General features: G+C 38.5%; 1 protein-coding gene across 3 annotated transcripts in view; it reads right to left on the minus strand.

Moving 5' to 3' along the window:
- FRK (fyn related Src family tyrosine kinase) overlaps positions 1-11,428 on the minus strand; it is a 62,112-nt gene extending 50,684 nt beyond the window's left edge. For 2 of the 3 annotated variants that reach the window (XM_081325427.1, XM_081325425.1), the window contains exon 1: positions 9,934-11,428. In XM_081325427.1, the coding sequence (XP_081181553.1) occupies positions 9,934-10,310 (377 nt within the window). In that variant the 5' untranslated portion in view covers positions 10,311-11,428. The remainder of the gene's footprint in view (positions 1-9,933) is intronic. The other variant, XM_081325426.1, reaches the window with a different exon arrangement.
- Positions 11,429-13,878: the final 2,450 nt, after the last annotated feature.

A 13,878-nucleotide genomic window follows, 5' to 3' on the forward strand; every position in this document is an offset into this window, starting at 1 on the left:
AGAGATTTTGATTATTGTAATCCTATTTTGACAAGTACCCAACCAAATCACAATTAGATCTTAAGGCAAAAATAATATAAAACATTTATGCTCTTTCCAGCTACCTTTCTGAGCTTTTATTGTTTTATAGTGTTTTTCAATAGACTTTTATTTTGAATTGTTCTATTGATTTTGCTTCTAACATCACCCTGCGCTACTTTGGGAAAGTATAAAAATAAATTTGCATTCAAAACTTATGAAAATCACACAGAATTAAAATTGCTAGAATTTTATTTCACAAGAGAAAGGAAAATAGAACTTTAAAAGTTCCTCTGAAAATATGCAGACTGTTACTTGTAATAATAATAATTGTCATATTTGCGTAGCTCTCCATTTCAAATAAAAGTGACTTCTGGTGATGTACAACAAAAGAATGCTTTTCCTTTGCTCAAAATATTCTCACATTCACATATGCGACTACATATCTCGGAAGTTAAAGTTTCAGCATTCCCTTTTTAAGAATCTGCCTGGATGGAACAACAATCCCATCACTCCATAAATTAATTTCAAACTTACTATTCCTTGTTTTCCATCTACAGGTAGTCTGCACTTCCTTCAGTCACCATTTGAAATTACAATGGTCCTGTATGAATCTTCCATCAAAGTTACACAATTGCAATACCCTGTGGTCACAGGATGAAAACCTGGTTGCTTGGTTGCCTACCCGCATTTATGATCCATAGGGTGCACTTCAGCTCCATTCATTCACCCTGTCTCCCTGCATCTCTGCCATTTTGGCTGCCGTGCTCTTGACCAACCCTGCTGCTCTGTACTCTGCCCCCCCCTTTGCTCTGCCCCCCCCTGCTCTCCATCACCCTTGTTCCAGATGACCTTTTCTGTCTTCTTCCTCCCACTGCTGACCACACTGTTGTGTAGGGCGGCAGAGTAGTGGGGTACAGGGTGGCCAAAAGGGCAGAGATGGGGGGAAGAGAGCCAGGGGGGAGCTGAAGCAGAGAGGAGTACAGCAGAACAGAAGAAGTGTGAAATCCTGGCCTAATGAACACAATCTACTGAAACTGGCAACACGAAGCAGTGAAGTCATGTGATGTTTTGCTTAATGATTACATCACTTAACCATGGAAATTCCGGTCCCAAATAGGGCTGTTAATTGAGAACTACCTGTACAAACTGATAATTGACTTAATTTTGATTTGTGCAACCTTTTTTTATTAAATTTGTACACTATTAGAATACTGTGAAGCCTGAAAGACTAGGACCACATGTCAATTAAACTGATTTATTATTACGCATGCCTATGAACAAGAATCTACTCAACTAACAGATAGCACTATTTTGACGCCAGATAAGAGTTAACAGAATTCAAGAGGGATTGGGCTTGGCCCGCTTGTAGCTACATAGCGACTCTAAGCCGATTCCTCTTTTGACTCCACCTCAGGTTCTGCTACTCCTTTTCCTACATCCTCTGTATAACCATCTCTGTATCTCATGCCTTTTATTTATAATTATCTCCCCTGGTACAGCCATGCTCTTCAAACAATTAATATTCCCTTTAATAATTCCATTCCTCTCTTCTCTTTTCCCTTAAGGGGTTTATTCCCAAGTCTCAAAATTCTCCCCAGATAATACCCTTATAGCATTGCAATGTTCTTTTCAATATGGTAGTTCTTTCCCCGGGTAGAAAAATCTGAAAAACAATTGTGATTGTGGTTTTTCTCTTTCCTCCTAAAAGGAAAGGGAAAGACCGGGGACACTTCTGGTTGTAGAAATGGAAGTCCTATTTTTGCCTCACTAAAGTGTGCTTTCAATATATTAAATTTCTTAAGAATGCTTGCTATCACAGGTACCCCATGTCACAATATAACAGTATCCCCTGAAAATCACGCAAATTGGTGGGGAGGAAGGCTAGCAAATATGTAAGAAAAGACACTAAGCCTTTTTTTTGCTCCTTCATCTTTTTAGAAAACAAAGGAGGATTTGTTGTCAACCAGCAAATCCTACCTGGACTCGGTTATTACCACAGTGCAGCTGGACAGCATTTGTTGTCTATAATACTTTGGCAGAGGGTTATTATCATGTTTAGGTAAAACAATTGTCACTAATACATCAATGGAAGGTGATTTATTGTTTCTCTGACACTTATTTTGCAGTGCAGAATATTATAAAAAGAAATGAAGAATAAAAAAGAAGGATCAAACTTTTAATTTGGACACTTTGATACCCCCGAAGTGCTAATTTACATGCTTTGTTAAAATAAATCTACCGCTAGAAAATTCAGGCTTTGCTTCCTTGCTGAGGATTACAGATAGTTAGGATAATTAAAGTAAATATTACTGATGGGATTTAAATAATATATGCATTAAATCTATATTCATACCAATCTTATTGAGGTCATTAAAAATAAGCCACATTACATGTCTAGATATGTTCATTAAAATCTGAAATATTAGTTGGATACGGGGAAGAAAGAGAAAGAGAGAGGGAGGCAGAGAGAGACAGAGAGAGGGAGGGAAGGAAGGAAGGAAGGAAGGAAGGAAGGAAGGAAGGAAGGAAGGAAGGAAGGAAGGAAGGAAGGAAGGAAGTTACTGGAAAAAGAAACAAAATCATCCATTTCAAAAGACTGAGATCATGAGTATGTGATCTTGTTTTCTAACCAACTTTATTAAGTTTCAAAAGGCAACAAAATATAAAATAACAACAAAGGAGTGTTAGGAAGAGGAGAAAATCAAGAGGAAAGAGAAGTTAAAAAGTGACAAAAAATAGAATAAGAGGATATTTTATTATAAAGTTGTAGTGCTGTTTTGATTGTTATATTTGTATATTTTTATGATTTTGTTTTGTAGAGTAATCAGTTACCTTATGTAGTTGTTCCTTTACAGAAGAAAATCTGAATAATATATGATCTTGATGGGTTGTATATAATAATCTTCACTAAAAAAATCATTCAAACCTAGTTTAAAAGAAGTGGCGGTGAACCTATGGCATGGGTGCCAGAGGCAGCACTCAGAGCCCTCTCTGTGGGCACCTGCACCGTGCCCCGGAGGTGGCAACTGTCCCTCTTCCACCAGCCGCCTACTAATTTGCCAAGGTCCCACGTGGCTGAATGCATCCTGTCACAGCTGGTTTCCCTCCCCCCATCCCGTCCCTCCTGGCCTTACATGCTCTCCTTTTCCCAGGCACCACCCACTGCATCACCTCCTCAGCTTTGGCTGACCATCCATCTCGGAGGCGGCTTCTTTGAACTGCTGGCGACAGGCTGCGGAGTCCCAGAGTGCCGGCGAGGGGCCGGCAGGCTGTGGCTACTGATACCGTTTGCCCCCATGCACTCACTGGCCTGTGGGGGGGGGCGATGGTGTCAGGCTTCAGCTGCCCTAGCCCTTGCCTTGCCCCATGGCAATGGCACCCCCACCCTGCCTTGCCTCACCCCACAGGATGAGTCTCCTGCCTACCGTCCCACCTGCCAGAGACCTCCTGGAGCTCCCCCAACCCTGCCCACCCCCCACAGGTGTCCCTTCCCATGAGAAACATTGAGGTGACCACACCCACCTTGGCCACATCCACCCAATCTTCCATGACCACCACAGCCACAGCCACCCAGTGGGCCACACCCACCCAGCACCCAGCAATAAATAAGTGGGTTTTGGGTTGCAGTTTGGCCACTCGGTCTCTAAAAGGTTCACCACCACTGGTTTAAAAGAATCAAAAATATTTTAGAAAAATATGTTGGTTGTATTATTTTAAATTTGTAGATAAGTCATTAAAAGCCATTAGTTAAGAATACCCCTGCTCTGTGCTTCAGCTGATTAAGTTCTTCAGAAGGCAATGCCTACTTTTGATTGTACAATAAAACTTTAGTTTTATAATAAGCTGAATTAAAACTGTAAAATCAACATATTCTTTAAAATCATCTATTAGTTATAATAATATTTCATAGTTTCAGTAGGTAGCTTTGAAAAGTACATGTAATAAATTACTTATGTTAGTAAAGCCTCCAGTCACTGAATTGGCTAATATAGACAAAGGTCTCCAAAACCCTAATACCTTATCACCTAGGCAGCCTTTGGGGAAAATGGCATTCTTTCACCCTTTCTGTATTTTGGTACATGTTGCTACCTACAATAATAACAATGAAAGTTATTACTAGATTTCTAAGCCAGGACTATGAAAATTGCTTCTGTCTTGATGAAACAGCTGGATATAGCCGGATGCCTAATCTACCCACATGAGGATAATATGCTGAGCTAATATATAAATGCTAAACAAATGTGAAAGAAAACAATCCTTGAAAGATCTTTTTTTTTCAACTTTACAAGCCTGGACAGGGTTTGCTTTCCAGCTGCAAATAATAGAGGACAATGGCATAAATAATAGATGGTAATAGAGCTTTCTCCAGATTGGGCCTTGTTAATCTATTGAATAAAGTTCCCATATTCCCAACCGACTTAAAAAGGGAAGATCCAGAGGTCACCCTTCTCTGCAACTGATATATAGCCTTGGTGGAGCAGTGGGCTAATGCCTCCTTAAGTAACACCAGCTGCCTGCAATTAGTGCAGGTTCGAATCCCACCAGGCTCAAGGTTGACTCAGCCTTCCATCCTTCCGAGGTAGGTAAAATGAGGACCCAGATTGTTGGGGGCAATTAAGCTGACTTTGTAATAATGCCACTTGGGGTGTGTGTGAAAGCCCTAATAAGCAGGCATATACATAGAATGAAGGCTACTGCTAAGCTTGTAAGCCGCCCTGAGTCTTCGGAGAAGGGTGGGATATAAATGGAATTAAAATAAATAAATAAAATAAATAAATAAATATTCAATACATGGTTAATAAAGAGTTTCTCTCTGTGAAATAAAGATGAGGGGCAATTACAAGGAACCATTCCTTTTATGGAGAAGCTTTTTGTACATGCACCAATCCCTTTCACATCAAATGAGCATCTGAGCCCCATGAAGGAGGGGACGGTCAGGGGCAAAAAACTAGTTCTACACAGAAACAGTTCAAAATTACCAATTTATTGTTCAAGCCTATGCACAAGAATCTTCTCACACTAATGGTTTGCACCTATGTAAAAGTAAGGTTCAACAGCATTAGTTCTCTTGTGACTGCCTAGAGATTCTAAGGTGATTCCCCTTTTGACTCCTTCCCCTGGCTCTGCCAATCTGTCTCCTACAGGGAAAAACAGAAAATATACTGTAGTGGTAGATCCTACATAGACTACTCATGGATGGCAAAGTTTAATCAACATGTACAGGTAGTTTGCAACTTACAACCATGCATTTAGTAACCATTCAAAGTTATAACAGCACTGGAAAAAGTGGCTTATGACTGGTTTTCACACTTACAATGGTTGTATCATCCCAATGGTCACATTATCAAAATTCAGGTGCTTGGCACCTGGCATGTATTTACAACAGTTGCAATGTCACAGGATCATGTGACCACCACTTGTAACCTTCTCAGCTGGCTTCTGACAAGCAAAGTCAATGAGGGAAGCCAAAGTCACTTAACAGCTGCATGGTATAGTTTATTAACAACAGCAGTGATTTGTTTATAAAATGGGGTACAATTCACTTAACAGTCTTGCTTAGCAACAGAAATGTTGGAGCTCAACTGTGAGTGTAAGTTGAGAACTACCAGAATGATGTAGGTGCTGGCCTAGAAAGCGGAGACCATGAGTTCTAGTCTCACCTTAGCCATGAAAGTTGGCTGGGTAACTTTGGGCCAGTCACTCTATCTCAGCCCAGCCTACCTCACAGGGTTGTTTGTGGGGAAAACAGAAAGAGGAAGGAATATCATGTCTGTTTGCAGTTTTGAGTTACTTATAAATTAATAAAGATGGGATAAAAATCTAATAAATAAATCTGTGTAGGCTCTTGGCAGAAACTGCTTTGCTTAAAACAGAAGCAACACTGCACATATACCAGTCCACAATACTTTGTAGATATTATAAGCTAAGAAAAGATAAATATGTGAAGTAGTAATTTTTTTTTTATTGCTGAGAACTACTAAATTTCTGTAGCATTAGAAAACATTTGTTTGGCTATGAAACCCATCCATAAGCCCATCCTTCCTGTGAACTGCATGTCTTCATTAACAGCTCTGAACAGCACGCATGAAACTGTATGACTCCCCAGTTTTGTCCCTCAAGTTCAGATACAAACAATGACAAAGCAACTATGTAGATAGGATGTTATGAGCTGCCTGGGCTGAACAGGGGAATGAAAATCCCGAATCTGTATATTAGTGAAAAATGTAACACAGCTACTTCTCTAGCGTTTTGTGGACAATGAGCATTTTATTGTTTAGCTGCCTTGATGTGTGAAACAACTAAGATAGATAATAAGGTAGCCTTCCTCAGCTAGGCACTTGATGTGCAGGTTGTATTACAACTCCCATAAAAACAAAATCTTTTTTTTACATCCACATTGTGCTCCTCAATATTACAAATGAGAAGAGACGAGTGAGTCTCAGATGTCACTGACTTCATGACCTATTTAGCGGGCTGTAATTTTCTTGTCATCGATCAGTTGCAACCGGTGCTAAGCCTTAAAGGGTGATTTCTGAGATACAGATGTGCTTGCATCAAACTCAAATCCTGGTGGATGCATGGAGACATCCCATCCTATCTAAAATCCTTTGCTCTGGATTTTATTTTTAGACCTTCCCAGTCTCACCTGGGATTCCCTGGCCCAATCCTGCTTAACTTCTGAACCGAGGTAAGATTGGCCTGATAAGCCCATATCTGAGAGCTGCCAGCATGCAGAAATGGTCATTATGTAAATAGTATTATTCCCCTTCCAGGAATAAAAGGCTGTGCTAAGAATAAGAAGTCATTATAAGCATTTTTTCCTAATGCATTCGGTTGTAGATGCTCCCATTGGCAGCAAGCATTCCTGGAACAGCCGAGCAGCACACACCTGGTATGTTTCTGATAGCAGCAGGAATACCTAAAAGACTACTGATATCAACAAAATCTTGTTTATGTGAGGCAGAGAAACAGGTGTGTTGAATTAACATCAGCAAAGTAGTTAAGCAAGAAGACATTATTTCATTTCTTTTTACCGAAAAATAATAATTAAAGCACATTTATTTCTCATGTATTTTTAAAAGGTACTCTATGTGAACATACTTTCAAACAAATATTTTCCCAGGGAATCTTACAAAATCTTTAGAAACCAACATGTGGAGAACAAAAAAAAGGGAAGGGGAGAAGAAGAGGAGGAAGAAAAAAAAGTGAGAAGCATACCGTGTACAAAAAGCAGTAAGTAATCTTTTGAATAGGGACGCGGTGGCTCAGTGAGTTAAGACGCTGAGCTTGTCTATCGGAAGGTCGGCAGTTTGGTGGGTCGAATCCCGAGTGCCGCGTAACAGAGTGAGCGCCTGTTACTCGTCCCAGCTTCTGCCAACCTAGCAGTTCGAAAGCACGTAAAAATGCAAGTAGAAAAATAGGGACCACTACAGTGGGAAGGTAACAGCGTTCCGTGCGCCTTTGGCGTCTAGTCATGCCGGCCACATGACCACGGAGATGTCCTTGGACAAGCGCTGGCTCTTAGGCTTTGAAACGGAGATGAGCACCGGCCCCTAGAGTCGGAAACGACTAGCACGCATGTGCGGGGGAACCTTTACCTTTACCTTTAATCTTTTGAAAAGCATTCAAATTTATGTTGGGCAGCAACACACTATTCATTAAAAAGTACAACTGTAGCATAGATGAAAAGTTGGCATGAAAAACCAACCATAGATAGAATGTCTTTTCCTCAGAGCAATAACCCACAATCCACCAATTCCAAGCCATCTCTCTAGGATAGTGTATCTCAACCTTGGCGGGCAACATTAAGCTGTATGGACTTCAACTGCCAGAATTCCGAGAGTTGACATCTACACACCATATAGTTGCCAAGGTTCAGACATGCTGCTCTAAAAAAGTATTCCAGAAACAGGGGACCAACACTGAAATGGCTCATTCCTGGATATCCATGGCTTATCCAGGCTTATCCAGGAAGCGATACCAACCACATGTTGCTAAAGATCAAGGCATGTACCAGGGCTTATGAAGTCTTCAGGCTCCAGACCTGTATTTGGCTTAGGGCTTGCACACAGTAATGAAACATCCAAATGTATAATGGCAACAAATTATATTTATTTCCTTCAGATTTCACTCTACCCATCTTTTTCTTTACATGGTAGCTTACGCAGCTAAACAGCTCCATATCTTTGTTCCAATGAAAATAATAGAAACTCATAACTTCTAGTAGCTGTTTTTTTTAATTGATTGTATAAATGTTTTTAGTCCCAATTAAAAATTGGAGTTGTATGCTGCTCAGAATTGGCAGATTGGAGAGATCTACACATAGTCCTTGACTTATGACTACTCAAGAATTTTAGAGCATATTTGTAACTCTATTGAAAAAAAAATGGAAATTACTTTTCCCCTTTCTCCATGACTTTTACTTTTAGTTCTTATGCCATGAATTATGCCATAATGCATTACTTTTTAATAAAATAAAAACATTAGTGTATAACGATGAGTGCACCTAAATCCTCAAATGCCTTTAAAAACAGAACAGACATGCACCAATGAATCATATCCACTTGTTGAAACTCCCTATAGTAAGAGAATTTTGTTCAAGATGTGTTACTTCATTCAATAATGAATGCAAATTGCAATAAGGAACTTACAGCCCTGGTTTATCTATTCATGCAAATAAAACCTCAAACTTTCTGGACTAAAGTAAACAAGGAGCAATCAAGCTGCAATTAAGTCTCACCAGCCTTCATGGCCAAACTAGTTTTCTAAATATTTGAATAATTAAAATAGCGATTTTAAAACTTAGGGGACCTGGAATGCTTCACTTTCTAAGGGGCATAGATATTGTATTTCCACTTTAAAAGCCATTCAGTTTTAGTCATATGCTCCCAAGCAACAGCTAAATACAGTAGAAAGTTGCTCCCTTTATGCCTTTGGGCAATCCCAGGGGCCACAATTTACCTTTTCAAGATACGGTATGATGGCAGGAAAAAAACCAAAGAGTTTTGCAGCCCAGAAAGCCTGTTTAATGAAGGGGACATCCACATCTTCCAGGAAGGGCTCTCTTTCTTGCTATCTAGGCACCTCAAGGGTTATTGTTAAATGAGGGGTGGAAGAGATCCCATTTGTCACATTTACCCTGTACGTCATCCCTAAAGCAACAAAGAGTACATCTGCATACACACATCCACACATAGTGATTTATTAAGAATCAAATAAATTCATTCTGAGAAAGGGAAACATTAATGTTTTTTGTAAAAAAAAAAAATTAAATGAGCTACTGGTATAATATCAGTCCCAATCTCTATTGAAAATAATGGATCTACACAAATGTTATATTAGACCAAAGTCCCACAACAACATTTAGTTGCTTCTAGTCTCTCAAAAGAACATTTTCCATATATTTAGCTCCATATATTTGGCTATTTCCCCAAGACTATTGGTCTATTTGGTGATTGCAATATAGTACATTATCTAGAAATCTACAGGTAGTCCTTGACTTAGAACAGCTCACTTAGTGACTGAAGTTACAACAGCACTGGAAAATGGACTTATGACCATTTTTCACACTTATGACCATTGCAACCTCCCTATAGTCACATGATCAGAATTCAGAGGCCTGGCAACCAACTCACAATGATGACAGTTGCAGCATCCCAGGGTCATGTGATCAGCTTTTGCAACTCCTGACAAGCAAAGTCAATGGGGAAGCCAGATTCACTTAACAGCCGTGTTACTAATTCAACAACTGCAGTGATCCACTTAAGAAAGGTGGCAATAAAAGTAGCAAAACGGGGCAAAACCCACTTAACAAATTTCTCACTTAGCAACATATGTTTTGGGGCTCAGCTGTGGCGATAAGTTGAAGACTACCTGTATTTTGTCTACTTCTACATCTGTATCAGAACTTACGGTTCAGCTTCAATACTCTGGTCAGGTGCAATATAGTTAGCTGGGATATAGCCTTGCAGCTTTTGTCCAGGTCTGGCAAGACCATTCTCCACAAGCAGTTTGGCAAACCACCAGCCCTCCTGAGAGGTATCCAGCACTTCAAGCTTATCTCCAGGTTGAAAACTCAGGTCATCTTCAGTCCGAGCTTGGTAAGGAAACAAAGCAACAAATCTGCAGGTCTGATTTACTGTTCTGAGTGGGGGTGATATCGGTGGTCCTACCGGAGAGCCATTTGTATCACTGCCCATCTTACCTACTGACCTGCAATCACAAACTTTGAAAAGCCAGAGCACATAGGACTCCAGACTGGCACAATTCTTCTGGCAGCAGTTCCCCATACTGCGGCTCCTCTGACTTGCTAGCTTCAATTTCTTCGCCTTCTTTTTTTCCTCTCTCCTGTCCCCCGTTATGCATTCACAAATCCTTGAAAGCTATTTCTTTCATTATCTGTCATTTCCAAACTCATCCTTCAAGCCCTTTGAACAAGATAAAAGCGAAGAGACTTTGCTGGTATTGCGGAAGATCGCTTATTTCTTTCCTCTCAATTTCTAAAAACAAAAAGTCTTCACCAAGTTTCTTCCTCGTCTTGCAGCTACTCGTTCAGGATTGAAACCTGAGCAATGAAAAGCAAATATTGGTGTCAGGGGAATTTTTCACTTCCTCTTCTGATTATTCAGAAAGACCTGAGCCGTTCTCTTGGGATCCAAAAAAAAAAAAGATAAAACAAGCAAATAGAAGCAGAACAGATTTTTTTTCAGCTTAATCTCCCTACCTTTCTTCCTCCTCATACTCCTTAGTCTCTCAAAGATATAGCTACTGCAGAGAGACCAAAACCATGTCACTCTCGGTAATGAATAACCAATCAGACTGACCTTTTGTGTTAATAAGCTGAAATGTGGACAAACCTCTTTTGTATGTACTTCCTGGTTTCTCCTCTTTCTGCCTCTCTTTTATTACACAGAGAGTGGCATATTATCCCTTCTGTTCTGCATACCACAAATAAAACAATCCGCAAAATCATTGTACCATAGAAATAAATGTGTTGTTATTATCATATTTGGCATGAATTCTCTTTTATATAATTTTATTAAATGTTCTTTTAAAAACAAAATAAAAAACTGATGCAAAATAATATAGAGTAAGAAAAAGAAAACTAAATAAAAAGGAAAGCTAAAGGTAGGAAAAAGTAAAAGATAAATAGGAAATGATACAGAGAAGTAGCTTTGAATTTTCTTTACAACAGGTGTAAGTACAATTATAAGATTACTTCTTACTCTTTTCTTTCTATTCTAATTGTCAAAACCATAAATCATACGGTATGTTCATTTTTTTCTGTTTCACACAATAAGCATATAAGGGGCTTCCAGTCAGCAATAAAAGTGATTTATTGTTTGGTTTTTTTTCTGATCAAAGAAGTCAGTTTAATCATCTCAGCAAGATCCAGCTCTCATTTTAAGTAACCATTCCTCCATTGTGGGCAATGCCCAATTTTTCTATCCAGGTGCTACAATAATATCATGGCAGTTATCATGTACAAAAACAAAGTTCCATGACATTCTTCCAATTGTTTATCAATCAATCACAAAAGAAAAACTTCTAGTTTCAATTCTGTATTAATCTCTAAAAACCTCTGAATCAGTATAAGTCATACTATTCAAGACATGCATTTTTTAATCACAAAAATTCTCCCCAGCAATGAAAATTGTACTTCCTCTCACATTAACATGTTTTAACTTCATTCCATGTCTTAATGTAATTGTTTTGAAACAGCAATTTATATTTGTCCTAAGGATGTCATATTTTGCCTTCTTCTCAACCTTAAAACTAATTTGTTTATCAATTCTGTTTGAGCTTCTATTTTCATATTTTTGTTAGTAACTTCATCTTCTCTTTATTAATCTTGAAGCCTGCTAAAGCTATTCCTTTAATGTGTAAATTCATATTTCAATTATCTTTAAGGAATCGTCTAGAACCAACACCAAGTCATCTGCAAAAGCCCCTAACTTATAAGTTTCTTTTTTAATCTTTACTCCTTCAATTTTCTCATCTGTCCTATATCTGTATTCAATATAAACAAGAAAAGGACTGTCAGTATTCCTGTCTTGTCCCTTTTTGTACTTCACAAGCTTTGTTAGATCTCCATTAAGAATAATTTGTGCTTTTTTGTACGGCAGGGGTGTCAAACTGCTGGCCCACAGGCTGGATGCATCATGGCGAAACCGCACCCACCCCATTGCCAGCAATGAAAAAAAAGTCATGATACGTCATGACACATCACTTGACATTGCGAGTTTGACACCCCTGCTGTAAGGTATAGATCGATCTCATCCATTTTATAAAATTCTGTCCAAAATTCAATTCTCAATAGAAGTACCTTTATGCATATTAATTTTTAAAAATTCTTTCATCTGTTTTTTGCACTCTTCCATATTTTCCTGGTACCTAAACAAATTTTCATTTAAACACCAAGACCGTCTATCTCCATTATCTTTTTCTATCTCCAACCATACTGGACTATGATCAGATATAGTTCTTGGACAAATCTTGATCTTTTTAATCCTAGGAAAAAAATCATTAGTAATTAATACAAAATCGATCCTGGAGAAAGATTGGTGTCTGTCAGAGAAAAAAGTAAAGTCTTTTTCTTGCAAGTTCCTCTCTCTCCAAACATCTCTCAATTCCAAGTCATCCTTCATCTCAAAAAAAGATTTAGGCAGTTTAGCATGATTTGGCGTGCTTTTGAAAAGACCTCTCTTGTCCATTTGTACATCCAAGACACCGTTCCAATCTCCCATAAAAATACAAGATTTATAATCCCACTGAATAATCTTGCTGTGTAATAAATTGTAAAAATCTCCTTGCTGTTGATTAGGAGCATCTAATCCAACCAAAAGTGTTTTCTTGCCTTCCATTAATAATTCAATTATAACATATCGTCCTTGTTTATCTGCTTCAATTAAACACATTTGTTCAATTTTCTATGTATATGAACTATAGCCCAGCAAGCAATTGATATATATGTGGTTGAAAAGGTGAAACATGTATGTTAAATGAACATATGTGAGTTCCAAAATCTCCTCTGCTGAGTGCTGTTATAGCATCCTTACACATGGTGGCTTTCAGACAATTTGAAATCCACTGTAGACCTCCCTATTCCCGTGACATTGACAGAGATTGGAAGCTGAATTGTTTTATTATTAACTCCAGAGCTGTGAACATAAACTCACTGAAAAACTAATCTTTTTTCTTGAAGTACTTCCATTCCGCAGAACCTCAGAACAGTCTCTTCCTTCTTTGGTGGGAACTTTGATCTCTGATCTTTCTGATTCATTCTGCTTAATCTTTCAAAATCACATCAACTTTAATGAACTGATTCTTTAAACAGTAGTTGATGTTTTAAAACATGAGTTAGCAGAAAAGTGCTATGTTCATGCAAGGTCCAAAGCATTTCTTTCAAATTATTTTTGAATTATGCACAACCATACTACATATGTTTTATTTATGAAAAAACAAGCATAGTAGATGGCAAAAAAGTCCTGTACAGTCAAATCAACTGTGACTGCATACGGTAATATCTTTAGAAACAGATTGAACTCTGAAAAGTTTTTGTATCTGTTGTGTATGTAAATAGTTGCAAACAAGGGAATTAGCAGATTGCAATATAGCTTGGTTTTGAGCGGGAAATTTGGGTGCAATCATTGGTTGCAATAAACTAGAAGCGGGAAAATAGTCTCCTATGATTGGTTACAGTTCAAACAGTTCCACTATAAAAGGTTGCAACATTTGACAGTTGACAGTTGACTTATGTGTATTCAATAAACTCATTCTTGCAAAAACCACTCTGAGTCCTCGTCTATCAGAACTAAACAATTGGCGACGAGGGTGGGATAGACAGAAGACCAGAGA

The sequence above is a fragment of the Vipera berus genome, assembly GCF_964194415.1.
Source record: "Vipera berus genome assembly, chromosome: 1".
Taxonomy (NCBI): Eukaryota; Metazoa; Chordata; class Lepidosauria; order Squamata; family Viperidae; genus Vipera; species Vipera berus.